The sequence below is a fragment of the Leuciscus leuciscus genome, assembly GCF_965113295.1.
Source record: "Leuciscus leuciscus genome assembly, chromosome: 12".
In the NCBI taxonomy this organism is placed as follows: Eukaryota; Metazoa; Chordata; class Actinopteri; order Cypriniformes; family Leuciscidae; genus Leuciscus; species Leuciscus leuciscus.
In genome coordinates, this window is record NC_138736.1 from 32,840,697 (window position 1) to 32,858,314 (window position 17,618).

At 36.2% G+C, this 17,618-nt stretch overlaps 1 protein-coding gene across 9 annotated transcripts in view; it reads left to right on the forward strand.

Moving 5' to 3' along the window:
• The window catches only part of pou2f2a (POU class 2 homeobox 2a), a 52,193-nt gene that overhangs the window by 23,242 nt on the left and 11,333 nt on the right, over positions 1-17,618 (forward strand). For 2 of the 9 annotated variants that reach the window (XM_082186182.1, XM_082186190.1), the window contains exons 2-8: positions 11,329-11,397; positions 11,972-12,006; positions 12,788-12,844; positions 13,628-13,741; positions 15,180-15,422; positions 16,273-16,405; positions 16,566-16,657. In XM_082186182.1, the coding sequence (XP_082042308.1) occupies positions 11,329-11,397; positions 11,972-12,006; positions 12,788-12,844; positions 13,628-13,741; positions 15,180-15,422; positions 16,273-16,405; positions 16,566-16,657 (743 nt within the window). Of the gene's footprint in view, positions 1-5,883; positions 6,169-8,500; positions 9,346-11,328; positions 11,398-11,971; positions 12,007-12,787; positions 12,845-13,627; positions 13,742-15,179; positions 15,423-16,272; positions 16,406-16,565; positions 16,658-17,618 lie in introns of those variants that run through there. The other 7 variants (XM_082186186.1, XM_082186185.1, XM_082186188.1 and 4 more) reach the window with 7 other exon arrangements.

Here is a 17,618-nt window from a genome sequence, read left to right on the forward strand (position 1 = left end):
TTCGACTCCCTGCCGCACTCGTGTACGAAGCGGTCGGGTAAATACAACCCAGTTCTCGAAGCGCCTCGAAACTGTGATTTTTAAATCCCCAGGCCGCATAAACGATGCAAGAAAGAGTGCGTGAGAGAAAGCAAAACAAGAAAGAAAGAATAATAATAATAAGAAGAAGAAACGAGAGAAAAGGGGGGAGGAAGCCGGCGTTGCAAAAGTGCCTTCAATATGTGCTGGTCTGAGCGCCCTCCGAGAGGGGCCCCGATCGATACCAACTCGGAGCAATAAAGCTTTCTCCCTGTCATCTCCACAGAATACAAAGCAGAATGGGGGAGAGAAGGGGAGGGTGGTGGTGGAGGGGGGATAGAGGGGTGAAAAGCTGTTCCGCTAGCCAGACCAATTTCCTAACCCTCCCTTCTCCTCTCCCTCCACCTTTTTTAGCCCTCCAACTACTACTACTATGTACAACACCTTTTCTCTCCCTTTTCACGCACTTCTCCCCGTCCGCCTCGGGTCGAGGTGTTGTGTCTGCTTATATTATTAATAGTGTTTGAATAAATAAACTTAATAATTCATCTCTGCAGTTTTAACCGGATTGATAGCAGGTGAAAGATTCCGCAGGATCCAGCCGAAATGAAAGAGGCATGCGGAGGGACCGGCCGCCGGGTTTGAGCAGGCCGGAACAGGTTTGAGGTCGTAGCCTTAGAGCGAGAGAGAGATGGATGTGCAGGTGAGGAAAGAAAAGAAAGACGTGCGGCGCAGGCGGCGAGGAAGAGGTCAAATAAGTGTTCTCTTTAATTGAGAGCCAATTTAAGTCCGGTGCAATCGATAAACCCATACACCAAGCAATCTGCCGTCCCCCATAACGCATACATCATGCTGTTTAGTTGCTTAGCAGATTCTGTCACGGACGGACACCGTCCCCCAAATGGGATTCGCAGACACGTCAGATTCACTACGCTCTTTGAACTTGCCGTACGATTTAGAATTCTCTACATTTTGTGCTTTTGAGGGTCATAATTATACGCTGCCTCTCTCAACGTCTAAGCCCTCCCTCTTATCCTTTATTAGGAGACAGCTGTGTAAATCTTCGTTGCCTTCTCCTGTCATTCCCTCCTTTTATTGTACAATCACAATGCACCTGCACTCACTTTTCTTCTCCTCTTTGTCTCCCGTCCTGCGTTTACTCATATCTTAATACGGTTCCTGCCACTTTTTTTTTTTTTTTTCTGTCCACTCCATCCCTCCATCTCTGACACCTCCTGTCGGGGTGAAATAATAGAAGGACAGAGGGTCGGGGTGGACGGACAGAGGGATGGAGGAAGGGTAGAAGCGTCAGCCTCCCTCCCTGTTTTGTGTGTTCCCCCGGGGAGGGTGGTAATAATGGTAGCCATACAGGGGAGGGGGGAGAGGAGCGATTATTGTCTTGTAGGGAGTCAGAGGTATCGATCGGCCCAGAAATATGTGGTGCGCGAAAGAGGTACTGTATCGGATATAATATACACTCCTGAGACGGCAGGCGCAGAGGCGCACACACACAATAATACAAAATACCAACCGAGAGACACTCACGTACACACACAAATACAAAATACCCACCGCCAGAGAGGCTTGCGCATACTCCAGCACAAATATATTTACGTAAATCCTCTTTTAGAAACACGTACAGCTAAGATGCACTTGAAACACACAACCACAGCTAGAGGCCAAGAAAATACTCCCGACACTGCCCGTAAACACACACAATACACTAATACAAATAAACCCCAGAAGATTCTCAAGAGCTGAAAAGCCTCTTAAAAATGCATTAAAATACAGAAGTATTTTTTTCTTCTCTGTAAGAACAGAAAAACATTTTGACTTAAACATTTTAGATCTCTAAACTGCATGTTGTTAAAGTCTACTACATAATATATATAATTAATTTACACTATGGCAGTCAGAAATTACGGTGCGCCTTTGTTTGAATTGTGTATTAATATTTTTACTCGACATGTTAGACAGCAAATTTGTTTGTCTGAACAAAACCAAACCAAGTTGTTACTTGAACACCGAACATTCAGGTTTTTAGTTTGATTATCACATACACGCTCACAAACACACACACACACACACACACACATGCAGGTCTTTCACTGCTGTTGCCTGGCAACGTGGCTAGGTGTCCTATTGGAGAGCTGTGCTGTCCAGTGATGTCATGACCGCAGCTGACCAGCACTGCTGTACCGAGAGAGAGAAGGAGAGAGAGAGGGAAATAAACTCAACGACGAGGCCTAGAGTTACCGTAAAGTTTTGTTGTAATTGTTGTTGTAAAAATCGTATATATACATGATGTGATGCAACTAAATGTATTATTAAAATGTACCATGTCTGTAGTGAATCTTGAATACAAAACCTGAGCAGAACATGATGCAACTTTATTAGTATATTTCGGTTAGGGAGAGCGAGAGAGAGAAAGTGCGAGAGAGGTCTACTTTTAAACCTGTACCCTCCATTGTTCTGCTCCATTGTCTTTAAATCAGGTCAACAGCCGATAAGATTTAACACCCTAACCTGCCTCTGCATCTCTCCTTGAGACGAGGGGGAGTCACGGCTGTGCTTGAAGTATGGGAAGGTGTGTGTGTGTGTAGGTTTGCACTGCATCTTTAGAGCCCTGCATTTGTTGTTTTGGTATTGCATTAGTTTGGATCAAAGGGATATTCCTGGATAAAGCACTATGGACGTTGTTTCTTTGTGGTGTGTTCCGGATTACCACCAAAAAAGATTTGACACTTAAAATTTATTTTTTGGGCAGTTTTGCAATTACATTGGAGGTCTGTTAAATGATTAGCCCCATAGATGTCCAGACTTCCATTTTTGTTTGTATGGCTTAAAGGGATAGTTCACCAAAAAATGAAAATTCTGTCATCATTTACTCACCCTCAAGTTGTTCCAAACCTGTATGAATTTTTTTATTCTGCTGAACACAAAAGAAGATATTTTGAAATATGTTTAAAACCAAACCGTTGTGGGGAACCATTGACTTCCGTATGAAAAAAATTAATAAAAATACTATGGAAGTCAACAGTGCCCCACAACTGGTTACCCATATTCTTCTAAATATGTTTATTTGTGTTGAGCAGAAGAAAGAAAGTTTACTCTTTATTTTAAGGTGACATAGTTACATTTTACTTAGTCAAATAAGTACTGAGTAATATTAATTAACTACATGTACTTACTATAGAGTTATGGTTTGGTTTAGGGTTAGTTTAGTTTAATAAGCATAATTTACTGTTATTACTATGGTAAGTACATGTAGTAGCGTGTAACTACGTCACCTTAAAATAACGTGTTACCGAAAGAAATTCATACAGGTTTGGAACATCTTGAGGGTGAGTAAATGATGACAGAATTTTCATTTTTGGGTGAACTGTCACTTTAAAGAAGTAACATTTCAAATTAATTGACACAAATATTATTTTTGTTGTCATAATATTCATGAATTAAATTATAAATACTGAATAAAATACTATTTTAACTTGGACTGGGTAACTAACAAAAGTGAATTTAAGGTTTAATCATCAAAAAAAAATTGCAGGTTATCACTTTTTACAGTGTACAAACTTATATGCCTTTTTCCTCCTGCTTGTCAGTTTTTACATTTAAAAGTAGACTGAAGCAAAAATATATGTACGTAAACATGTTTGTTTACCCATCCTTTGGCCCCTAATTACATCAAAACTAATTGGGGCAACGCAACTAGTCTATGATCAGCAGGCCAGCGTTATTTAGAGCCGTCCCTGAGAGAGACCCCGCCTCCCGTTCCTCCGGGGCAGACGTACCCCTCACTGGCCTCCCCAAAGGTCAAGGGGGGCAAGACCAGGGGGAGGGGGGATGAAGGAGGGTGTGCAGCGGAGTGACCCTTGACCCTAACACACGCCACCCAGCATCCCTCTTTCAGTCCCTCGCACGGACACACACACACACCCACGCGCCGTCTGTCACGGCCCTGACAGGCGTTACTGAAGAGCTTGGGGGGTACATAAAAGGAGGCCCAAAAACTTGCTAAACCCCTGACCGTGACCCTGAGCATTACACACACACATATTCAGAAGACAGATCCATTATGAGCGCTGGGGTAAAAGGCTTATATCAGAGGACGCATCAACTGTCCTGTGTCTGAATAAGTGTGTGTGTGTGTGTGTGTGTGTGTGTGTGTGTGTGTGTGTGTGTGTGTGTGTGTGTGTGTGTATGGTGTTTGGGAAAAAGTGTGAAAGTTTGTGTATGTATTTTTTAAACAAATGCAAGTAGGTGATTTATGGTTGTTGCTTGGATATTGAACGGTTCATTCGGTAGTGTAACACAAAACACAATGTTTCAAACATTTTCTTACTACACTTCTAAAATTTGTAGTATTATTAGTTGTATTTGTACAACGTTGTTTTATATATATATATATATATATATATATATAGCCTATATATAATAATATAATTAATAACTAATAAAAATATAGTTATAATAATAACTGAATGTTTTGTCAAGGACAATTCAGACACCCTATGTGTAAAGATTAGACGTTTAATGTGTTCTGTTGAGTTTTAATTATTTACATGATACGACATTGAAATAAGCCTTTTCAAAATATTTCCCTATATGATAAAAAAAAAAAATGTTGAGAAAATGTGTTGTAATATAAAATATTAGACGTGATATAGTACAGCATATTGAACGGACTGTGGCTAGGTCTGTCCCTCAGAGGCTCGTTTTCATATGGCGTCCATCACAAATAAACTCTAGCCTATTAATATTTAAATCGCATAATGTTTAGAACTCGATATAAGTTAGCTACTTATATTGCACAGATAACATAATAGGTTACATTGGGATCTCACGGAACGACGTCAACAAAATTTACTCTGAAAAAAGATCAGCTTTCCAAATGTAAATCTCAATTAGACGTGGAAAATGACGTAAATTTAAAATGGACATTGAAGAAGTGAAAGCAAACGACTTATAATATCGTTAATTTGTGCCTCTTTAGCCTACAGGTTCTCGTCCAGCGTGAGACTGATTTAGTTTCGGACTCTCTTTTAATTCACAAAACTCGAACCTATTTAGCATACACGGAAATTAGACTCCTATAAGATAAACATGACGACGAAAAAGTTAAATGGTGGAAATGTCAGAAGAAAACGTCCTTTCGATATGTGAAAACTCTCGTGCAGGTTTAATAGCCAATTGGCCTTTTAAGTTAAAACATATTTACACCTAATAGCAGCTTTGTTAATAAAGACCACAACCTTTATAGCCTATATATAAAATAAACATGACAAATAAAGTTAACGTCGAAAAATATCAAGAAATCGCTCGTTTGATGTGTAAAGCCGCTCGTGAAGCTGGTTTCTCGCATGATTATTAAAGGTACCGCTGCCCTCTTGCGGTTCATAGGCGCTATTTCAGTTTCATTTTCGCCGGGCAGATGTGGTAATTTTTAGCGCACCGAGAACGAGCAGTGGAAAAGATAGGCGTGTGAAGAGCGAAAATGATATACACTTGTTTTTCGTTCTTGTGATGAGCACTTTCCAGCCACCCCAGCACTTTCTTATGCTGACAAGACCTGTGAGTGTCTGTCCCTCTTTCTCTCTCTCTCTTTCTACCTCCTTCTTTCTCAACATTAAGCTGCCCACAACTGAACAACAAAGAATAACCACCCATTTTACCTGATAAATGTCTCTAGATAATAACTTTTCCTTTTGTGTGTTTGGGTGTTCACTCTCACCCGTGTTCAAAGATGTCAGAGGAAGTGTAGGGGGTGAAATAAATTTAGCGGTGTTTGAGGGTGGAGAGAAAATGTGGGAGGGAAATGAGGAGAGAGTGACTGTATGAGCCCTTATCTCATTCATTCTTTTAATGTGACAATTAGTTGAGCTGGCACAGCTGAGCACCTTTCAAGCTAGAAGTTTGAGTCTATAGCCTTGTTGAGTTCAAGTTGAATATTTAAATAACAATATTAATATTTACTCAGCAATTTGCATGAGTTCTTCAGCGAGAGCGGTGATTGGCCAGGTCATTAAGATGCCTTGAGGTGGACTGAACTATCGCACACTGATTAACCTGAGAGTCTCAGACAGAAGCAGACAGAAGGCTGTGGTTTATTTATAAAATGGCGGCTATGGCGAAATGTCTGAATTCCAGGTAAGTCAGTGTCTTTCTCTCTCGCTTTCCTTCCCTCTAATGATCTCTCGAGAGGGGGCCGCAAGGTTAATTAGCTTCGCCTTCACTAACATACTCTGCTAATGAGAGGACATCAAAACTAACTGGACTAAGGCCTAAAGTAATGAAATGTCAGGAGCAAATCTCTAGAGGAATGCAAGAGACTTGAATATCAGTGTGTGTGTTTGTATATGAGGTGTAATCTATGTTGGTGCAGTGTTTAGAGCCCAAACAATGTGTACATGTGTACACTTTTCTTATATAGGCATATATATAGAGAGAGAGAGAGAGAGGTGGTGAGGCAAAGAGTATGAAAAATCAGTGAAGTAGGCTATATGTTTTATTTATATAGCAGCTTTCCTATACTCAAGGTCACTCCATAACCAACAACCATACATTGGACAGTCACACTAGATTACAAATAAATAAACCACAACCCAATAGCACAAATATGACAGTTAAAATAAGCAGCTAGATGGAGAAGCCAGATATTGTCAGAAAAGATTTGAATGCGAGAGATCTTGTGAAGTGAGCGGTTGAGAGGATGTTGGTTTTGTTTGTGTTTGTTTTTAATGTTTTTATGTTTTTAAGGTGTTCACATTATACAGGAGTATATAAGTTGCCATCAGGGCAGTGTATCAGTTTTGCATTTTTTCTGCTGTGTCTGCATTTGTGCTAAAGCATTATGTTATAGCAGCAACATTTTATGAAACAAAACAACTAACACACTTTTAAGGCTTTAAATGTTGTTTTTGAATCGTATGCAGAGCATTTTATTACTTTGTGTTTTACTAAATACTTTGTTTGAATCTTTAGTAATAATAAAAAATAAAAAAAAGGTTTGGTTCTTTTACAGAAACGCTTACGAAATGAAATTTATGCAAGTGATATGCCTCTTAGATTATTAAAGCAAAAATATTTTATCATAGCTTTAGTTTTGGTCAAAACGAATAATTATAATTATTAGTTATTTAATAATTATTCAAATTTAATTTAATCAAATTTAACTTCATTTAATAAGGTAATTATTTATTCATAATATATGTATTTGGCTGTTGGTTTTATCAAAAGTGACATAGCATGTTACATTTATTCTTTCAGAATGTGCATTCCCATTTTAATATGAATTAATAGGTGCATTTTCCAAAACAATTATTTGAACATAAGAGCTTTCAAAGGCTCTAGGAACATGACTTGTGAATTTGTTTCTCTCAGTCAGCTTTATACTCTTTAGGAAGATGTGACTGATGCTGTTTGATTGAGTTTTTCCAAGAATATCTCTCGTTACTCTGTGTGTGTGCGCGTGCGTGTGTGTGTGCGTGTGTGTGTGTGTGAGAGAGATGAGAGTGAGTGGAAGGCTACACGTTTAAACAGGAAATGGGGTGACACTAGACTGAGTCACACAGCACAGAGGTTTGTGGGTAATACTGACACAGAAACAATGGCATGCGAGTCAACCTCAACGTTTTTCACACTATTTTGTATATCATCAAAATAGTATCATCGGAAGGATATTTCCAAGTGGCCTTCGTGAGGGTTTTGGTGAATTAGTCATGTTTATTGTGTCCTTTGAATAAAAAGGTCAGTCATTACCGAAATACACCTCAATCTTTAAATAGCGTTGCTACACTGTAATACAGAATTTTTCATTTGTAAATATTTAAAAGGGAATTATTTCCTTCCTTTTTATAAGTCACATAAGCTTCTGAAGATAAATGTTAACATTTACTTTATCCAACAAAACGATCAATAATATATATATATATATATATATATATATATATATATATATATATATTACATTGATATGATTATATTCAATATAATATGTTATGTAATGAGATTAGAATATAGTAAGCTGGCAATGGCAATAATTGTGGACTAAAATGTTGAGACAAATTCTGTGTTCATCAAATATACTTTAATGGAGTACCATAACTTAAAAAAAAAAAAATTATATGACGATGCACAGTATAGACTTTTAGAAGTAACGCTCTGTAAGAAAAAAAAAATCCATAGAAACATAAAAAAAGGTACTGGTGATTTTCTGTTAAGTTTACAGACACTTCCTTTAACCCTTAAACACAATGTGTAATTCAAAATCAATATGGACAATTCCTTCATTTTAACAGTACACTATAAAAATGATATGATCAATAAGTTATGACAACATATGGTTTTACATTGCATTAACTCATCAAAATAAGTTAAGCAATTTCAACCTTTTTTTTTTTTTAAGTCATTAAGTCAGTTTAATGTAATTTAAGTTGAAATGACTTAAACATCCAAGTTGATTGTACTTAAAAAAAAAAAAAATGAAGAAGCAACTTTTTTTACAGTGTCCATTGGGCCCTTTTTTACATACTTCTCTTTACAGTGCCGTCTTACGTTTTCTTTATTGGACATCTACATCAAGTTAAGTTAGTGTCTCTCTATAGTTATTTTTACGGTCTAATTTATCACAGCCTCATTAGACCATGTATCGTTATCAACCACACTTTTGCTGTGTAGGCTTTATAGTTTATTATAGATCATAAAAGTTCTCTCTATCGTATTATGTGTTCATCAAATCAGATTTTGCTTTCTTAGTTTTTTAAGAACATTGGTTTTCTAAAGAAATTGAAAATGAGAAGTTCTTATTGGATCTTAAAAGCTTCCTGGACCTTTTTTTTTTTTTAAGACTGAGGGGTCTCGAGTCAGACACACAGATGAAGGAAGTGCGAGACAGTTTTATGCAACCAACACGTCATATTCGCTCATCTAGGCCCTTTCGTGGCTTTGCATCATGAAAAAATAACTCGGTGGCTCATTGACTGTGATTTACACTGTGCTTACGATCTGTAGTTCACCTCACCAGCGTGACTGTCTGGAAGCAGGTGATCAATCTTTTCTTTCATTTCCAATCATTTGACTATCAATATCAGTGAGTAATTCATCCTAATTTAGTAACTCGCTTGAATGCAGTGGGTGGCGGAGGTTTCGTTTGCCTCGGTTGGAAAGTGGCTTGAATTTGACTTCTATGACTAAAGCAAGTGAAATTTGTGAAACATCCACATAAAAAAAAAAAGCGCCCACGGTCGTAATAGTGGCATATAGAGTGAAGGAGCTGTTCTCATCGAGTGATCAGAGGACAAAGAGAGTTGAGCAAAAAACTATCCGGTGAGTCAGAAACACACCACCTTCAAGAAACTCATTTAGGAGACATATCACACACTAGCAAAATGCACCTTATTCTAATATTACTGTATTATCAGGTTCATAATTTGCTTTCTGTGTGTGGTTATTTGGAATGTAAATTTTAGTTGAGACTGACTTTTCGTGATTCGTGCAATCATCGATTTATGCGTTTAAGTTCTGATAATTTTGAATGAAATATTTTAATAATGAGGTTTACGTCATTCTAAAAACTAATTGAATGTTTAAATGTCTAATTGAAATGTTTAAAGTATTAGTAGTTACGTAAGTTGCTGAAATTCAGGATTTAGCATTTAGTAAAACCATATAATTAGATTTTTTTTTTAGTTTGCATCTATTAACGTTAGAATAATAACTGTTAATCATCGGTTATCATGAATTCCTATTACTTTTTCAAACTTTGTTTACATCTTGATGCTGTGGCACGTTTTCTTAAAATGGTTCGAATTTTGTTTACAGTGTTATTTTCATTTGGCTTTTTACTAACTGACATGATTGCTTCCATAAAAAGAGTCTTTGTAATATGTTTTATGTTCAGCATGCACGTTCCGGCCGTGTAATATGAACTAATTTAACAATAAGTGAACTGGACAGGGAAATCAATTTGCTCTTGGAAATGGCTGTGTAGATGGTCTGATGTGGCCATCAATTTCACCGTGAGTAAGAAAGAGAAAAGCTGTTATCCTCCTGCGAAGTGCAACACGTGCTCTCGCGGGATGAAACCCTCTCCTCCCCGCATTAACAGCTATTGCGGCTGTGTTTGTGTTTGTGTGTGTGTGTGTGTGTGTGTATCTGTATGAATGATGCCGTGCAGGATGGGACATGCCCCTCCATCCCTGCTGCTCTCTGGGAGGCGCAGGTGCTGTATTAGGATGAAGAGGGTGTCAAACAAGACCAAAACAGAATGAAATAGAAAAGTAAAGGACAAAGGAAAGACGGATAGAGCCATTGAGCTTCACGTTGAATAGTTTTGCTGATGGAAATTGACTTTTGACTCTAAGGTGTTTGTTTCGGTAATTAGAGGTTTGGGATTAATTATGACCTACAGCTTGGATGAAGCTATTATTATATTATATTATATTATATTATATTATATTATATTATATTATATTATATTATATTATATTATATTATATTATATTTTATTATATTATATTTTATTATATTATATTTTATTATATTATATTTTTATATTATATTATATTATGTTATATTGTGTTATGTTATGTTATATTATATTATGTTATATTATATTACATTACATTACATAGAGGTAATTTCAAAGATGTTTAAGCTCAATTAAATATCAAGCTATTTGGAATGTTATGTGAATAAATTTGATTATTTGCTAAGCTATGTGACACACTTTGCTTAATGTAAAATTTAAAAAAGATTATTATATAAAAAAAATTCTATTTCTTACATAGATGCAGTTTTTTGATCTCATAAATTAAAAATGTATATGAAAATATTTTGGATTTTAAATAAAGGGAAAATATTTTAATTAAAAAGCTCAAAGTATGGTGAAATCTTAAGGATCCTTGAGTAAAATTGAATCCGCAAATAAATGTGTGAATAATTTTTTGGTGTCAAGGTGTGTATTTAAATATTAAATAGTTATTAATAGTTGATTTTATGTTGATATAAATAAATAAATAAAAATTATCTAGCTTTTATGTATTTTTATGTATTTTTCACAACGTCCAAAAGCCTAAACCAGTGTTGTATTTATAGTGCGTTCTTTTGCGGAAAAATGATAGTAGCAGGATGAAAAGAAAACGTGACCAGTTTCATCACCAATATACGTTTAAGTCTTTTGATGAATCTTTATGATGAAAACAGGTTATTTGTCAACTACCCTTTATGTGGTTGATGATATAAGGATGACTGACAAAAAAAAGCTAATATCCAAGAGATGTTTTCAGTCAGTTCCTCTCTCTGTTTCAGTAGATATCAGGATGTCTAAAGCTGTCGATGATGATAAGATGGGGACTGAGTTTCCAGTCGATAGTACAGGTAAAAATTATTACCATGAGTCTGAGTGCTTTAAGATGTAGTAGATGTTAAGTTATTATATGCATTATCTATAGAATCAATGTAATTATTGTTATTAGTATGTAAAGTCATCAAGGAGATTTGTGTGATGATATTGTGGGAGAGAAACATTGCATGTATAAGCATGTTTTATCATGTACACTAGTATGATTCATGACTATTCCTAGATGTGTTAGTGTGTATGTGTGTGAGTGATGAGATTTTGTTTTGTCATAATTCTCACATTTTCCACTTGGTCTGAACCACACACAGAACACTTTAGTCAGCCGTGGCCTCAATCTGACACACACACACACACACACACACACACACACACACACACACACACACACACACACACACACACACACACACACACACACACACACACACACACACACAGCAGCATACAGTAACCCAGGTTAAACGCTCCATGGTATTCCAATAATACAATGCCTCTGGCTAACCAGACCACACTTTTGTTGATGTGAGGGCTGGAGCCTGAGGCACTATTCTGACCTGATGTGTCCTTGCGCGTGTGTGTGTGTTTTTACAGACTCTGAGAGGAACAGTCCAGAGGCCAGCGATCAGGTGAGTGAACAACTTTCAGAGCAAATTTTATGTTAGTTGTTCGAGTCCATCGGTGCACGGTGCATCAATATTGAGAGGTTCTCCAAAAACGTGACCATTTAGATCAGGGGTGTCAGAGATCTGGTTTTGAGGAAAAACAAAATACAAATATTTAGCCTATTTGGGAAAAAGAAATTCTAAAACCATTTATGTTTTTTTTATAAAAATCTGTATCGTTAACCGTCAGATCAACTGTCCTGCTGTAGCCAATAAGAAAGCTAATAGATTATGTAGGAATACATCTTAAAATGCTAGAGCGTTTCTTTTAATTACACGCAGCATTCGTCATTTGCAAATGCTTGCAGGGACAGTCCCGTGGCTAACATGCTCATTTTCCCACTTTGAAGTTTGCCGCTTACTGCAATAACAATATGGATAAATGCAATGAAAAATATGATGTTGAACTTTACAGTTCGTTTCCACTGAATGAATATTAAACACGGTGCATCAATACTGATATTTGACTAAGAAGCAGGACTGTGATTCAACGAACACACTGTAAAAATACAAATAAATCAAGATTATTGGAGTGTTTTACAAGAAAAAATGATTTTAGTTTTTCTGCTTTTGCAAAATTGCATGTTTAATTCAATGTGTTCTTTCAAATTAATTGTGAAAATGGTTTCTAACCCTTCCTTTTTAAGCCTAAATTTGTTCTGTTTTAGATCATTTATTAAAGCTAAAGCGATTCAGTTGAGGGCAGTGAGTTTTGTCCCTAATGATTTGTTCCTGTCTCATTCAGATCCAGCCAATGAAAACAAGTCCGTTCTGCCTGTCTCCTGCACCCAGCAACACAAAGGTGAGTGTGTGTTTGTGTGTTCATGCCTAATGTTTTTTTTGTTTTGACCGTGTTCGCCAACATGGATGCCCTCGGGTGATACGTGAACATTGTAATATGCAAATGAGAGTTCTTTAGTCTGTTTAAACCACATTCCTAACAAGATGCCAGGCAATTTACAGGAGAGAGAGGGAAAGTGAGCTATGACGCATGAAACTTATGAAAGGATCCGGATCGATCAGAAGTGAGGTAAAAAGAGAAGGTTCGACCGATCGCAGGGCAGATGCAGTTAGTAGAGAGATTCTGGATGGATATTTACAGAACTAAACGAGTTGAATTGCTCCTCTTCTTTTGAATTTGTGAGTAATCAAATCAATAACTGAAAGTGTGTGTGCTTATGGAAATGGCCTTATGTGGTTTTTGTCTTTGACAAGAAAAGACATGAAGTGGTAGTTGGTATAAGCGGTTTATGATATTTAGTAATGGCCTTGTGTATTTGCATATTATTTGCAAACTAGCTGTACCAGTAATAAATTACAGTGTTAATTTAATACAGATATTTTGTAGTATTAAAGTTTTTTTTTTTAAATGAATTTATGATAATTAAATTAAAACACGCCCACAAAAAATGTATATGCTAAATAAATAGTACTAAAATAAAAAGGCATTTTTTTTATATTGTTGCCATTTATGTGATTGTGTGTGTGAGGTCATTGATGTATTATATTATTAGTGTTTATGTGTATATGTATTATTCATATTCCATGTATTGTTATTAATAATATATATGAATGTGTTTTATAGGTTAAAGCCGAGGAGGCCGTTGAGATGACCAGTGTTCACGCTCCTCCTCCTCCTCCAGTTCAGCCTTCTCTACCACACACACAACTCATGCTGGCAGGCAGTCAGCTCGCAGGGGTATGTGCTTACACACACACACACACACACACACACACACACACACACACACACACACACACACACACAAACACACACACGTTTTATGGGGACTTTCCATGCAAATAATGATTTTATACTTTACAAACTGTATATTCAATGCCCTAACCCTTCCCCTAAACAGAACACTCATAGAAAAAAGACAATTTTCTAGCATTTATGAGCTGTTTTCCTCATGGGGACCAAAAAATGTCCCCACAACATCAAATATTTCTGGTATTACTATCCTTTTATCCCCAAAATGTAGAGAATACATGAACCACACACACACTCACTCACTCACACACTTTCACATGATAAGACACACTCACTCACACACATACACACACACAAACTCACTCACATGATGAGACAAACAGGTACACAAGTGAAGTGAATGAAACATCTTAGAGGGGAAACAAAACGGCACTAAGCAGTTTAAAATAACATTAGATTGTTTGCAACTTCATTTTATTCTTTTATTTAGTTAAAGCTGAAATGTCTCATTTTCAAACATATGGCTTAAATGATTTACTACTTCAATAAGTTAGCACCCCTGATATTTTAAAATACTTATTTTTAAAATAAATATTATTAATAATACATTTAATGAACCATTTAAAATATATGTATGATCCGATTAAAATGTTCTTGATTTGTTTTCATATTACTTTCTTTTTTTTTTATACGTTTTTATATAAAGGTAAAGTGTAATATTTTTTAACCATTTTTTAAATTATTTAAATATTCAGAGACTATTCTTAAGCCATTTGTAGTTTACTTCCCCCATAAAGCTGAACTCTGGCTTTGTGGCACTTTTACTTCGACCAATGGACCCTTTTCACAGGCTGGGATGATATCGCACAGTTCTAGTACAGTTTTTCACATTTTAATTTTACGTTTTATATATTTATAAAACACTATACTTTGTTATACAACCTTGGCAGTAAATTAAAAAAAAATATATATATAAATACAAAAATTATATTAGCTGTCATCTCCCATTCACCACTATATAAGTTTACCCAACAACACCTATGACTTCTGCATCTGAGAACCCTGGAAATGTGAAAAGGGTCCGTAGCATGAGTTTGGGCCAAAATGATTTGTTAGGAGATCAGTTTGGAAATTGGTAAACATGGCTATATTATTTAATAATTAATCTGAATGAATGACAGCAAATACGAATATTAAATGGATTGCTTTTTTTCGCTCTCTTTCTCTTTTGCTCTATGCTTATATGAACTAAATGCAACATGCTTTCGGTGGATGTATAACCTTCTTAGCTTAACCATGCTGTGGATGCCATCTCAGGGCCTGCTTGCTTAAGAGAAGGTGCCACAGCCTCTGCTGCTTGGTGACGCTGTTCTTCTCTCCACCTTTTCTCTCAATCCCTCGCTCCTCTTCTTCCTCTCTTCAGCTGGCCGCTCTCCTCCCTGCACAGCAGCAGCTGTTGTTGCAGCAGGCTCAAGCGCAGCTGTTAGCCGCAGCCGTGCAGCAGTCAAACGCTGCGCATGCGGCCCACGCAGCTGCCGCAGCCAATCAGCAGCAGCACACGCAACAGCAGCAGGCCAATCAGGCAGCAGCACAAGCCCAGTCTCAAGCCAAACATGAGCAAGCTCCGCCTCCTCTTCTATCGCAGCCTATCCAGCTCACTGCCCAGGTACCTTCTGCGCTGCCGTTCTACGCTTTAGGAAAATGCATTTTTGATCAGAGGCTAGATTGGCATTTTCCTGTATTTCAATTCAGGGAACGCTCCCGGTCAAATATACTATATATCAACAGCATCTGTGGCATGCAGTCAATTATGAACAGAAAGTTATTGCAATTTGTCCATTAGTATATAAATACATAAGGTTGCACTTTTTTTTTACTGTACATGCACTTATGTGTACTTACAGTGTACTTGCCTAAGAAAGTACTGGTTAATATTAGGAAACTACATTGGTTAAGGTTAGGTTTAGGGGTAGGTTCAGGGTTAGTACCTAGTTATTACCCAGTTATTATATTGTTACAGTACTCTAACAGTGTAAGTCTTGCAGACAATCTTGCAATACCACATTTAAATAAATAAAATAAAATAATTAATTAAAATAATATATTAAAATAATATAAATAAATAAATAATCACAAATTATTTAATTTTGTTATTCAAATGTATTTAATAAAATTGTAATATAATTTTGAATAAATCTTCATTTTAATTTACTTAATAACAATATAGTATGATTTGAATGCATTTAAGTATTTAATGAATGTGTGAAATATGCACATTTTGTTCCTGAGACATCTGGTCATGTGCAAGGAAACATTTAGTTATATAGTCGGTCATTTAAAGAATGTGAAGTGAGATTAGAATTAAAATATCAGGTAAAGTGTTCTTCGGTACAATGCAAATTGTGATTTTCCGCTGAACAATTGTTTCTGTAACTTGACTTTGTGACATAACTGGATCTTATTACTTATTCCCCGTGTCTTGACTTGCTCACTTGTCTTCTTTTCACCCTCATAAGGCTTTCTGTCTCTCTCTGAAGGACATTCAGCAGTTGTTGCAGTTACAGCAGTTGGTACTGATGCCAGGTCATCCTCTACAGTCCCCTGCTCAGTTCCTGCTGCCTCAAGCCCAGGCTCAGCAGGGTCAGCAAGGTAAGATGCGCCTATTCACACATTATTTAATATGGCTATGGGGTCAGTGGAATCACTGAAACTGCATTACCATTATTTCACATAACAGTTGACTCTGACACCTATAACATTTGCGTGCAGTGATGTCTTTAATGTGTAATTGCCATTCATGCTCTCTCAGGTTTGCTTTCGACGTCAAATTTGATTTCACTACCTCAGCAAAGCCCAGGGAGTCTCCTGACCACCCCACCTAGACTGGGGCTTCAAGCACAGGTATGAACAAAAAAGGGTTTCAAGCTACATTGTTGTCCACCTCATGTTGCTTATTCAATTAGCAAATGGTATCCAGTTATCATCATGGCATTTTACTTGAGACACTGCCTTGTGGGATACAGGATTTGATGAAGTGCACTCTCCTGTATACTGCAAAGTTTGGAAAATTTTATAATTCAAGTCAGTATTCTGCATAGTATGTTTAGACTACCATTCCAAAGTTTGGGGTCAGTAAGAAAGAAGTCTCTAATACTCACCAAGGCTGCATTTATTTGATCAAAAATACACTAAAATCAGTAATATTGTGATGCATTATTACAATTTAAAAGAACTGTTTTTTTTTTCTTCAGAAATCATTCGAATATGCTGATTTGGTGCTCAAGAAAAATTTCTTATTATTATGATTATCAATGTTGAAATCAGTTGTGCTGCTTTAATATTTTTTGTGAAAAACGTGATTCGCTTTTTTCAGGATTATTTGATGAATTGAAGGTTCAAAAGAACATCAATAATAAAAATAATAAAAATAAATAAAAAAATATATACACACACACACACAAACACACACACACACACACACACATATATATATATATATATATATATATATATATATATATATATATATATATATATATATATATATATACTGAAAGTGTGTATATCTATATATATGGTTTTTGTTTTTTTATATATAGTTTAGGGTCCAATTCTCACTATTAACTTATTGCTTATTAGCATGTATATTACTAGGATATTGGCTGTTTATTAGTACTTCTAAAGCACATATTAATGCCTTATTCTGCATGACCATATTCTACATCCCTAATCCAATACCTAAATTTAACAACTACCTTACTATTAATAAGAAGTAATTATGAGTTTATTGAGGCAAAAGTCATAGTTAATAGTGAGAATTGGAATTGGAGAAATAAAATAATTTGAGTTGAATTGTAATATG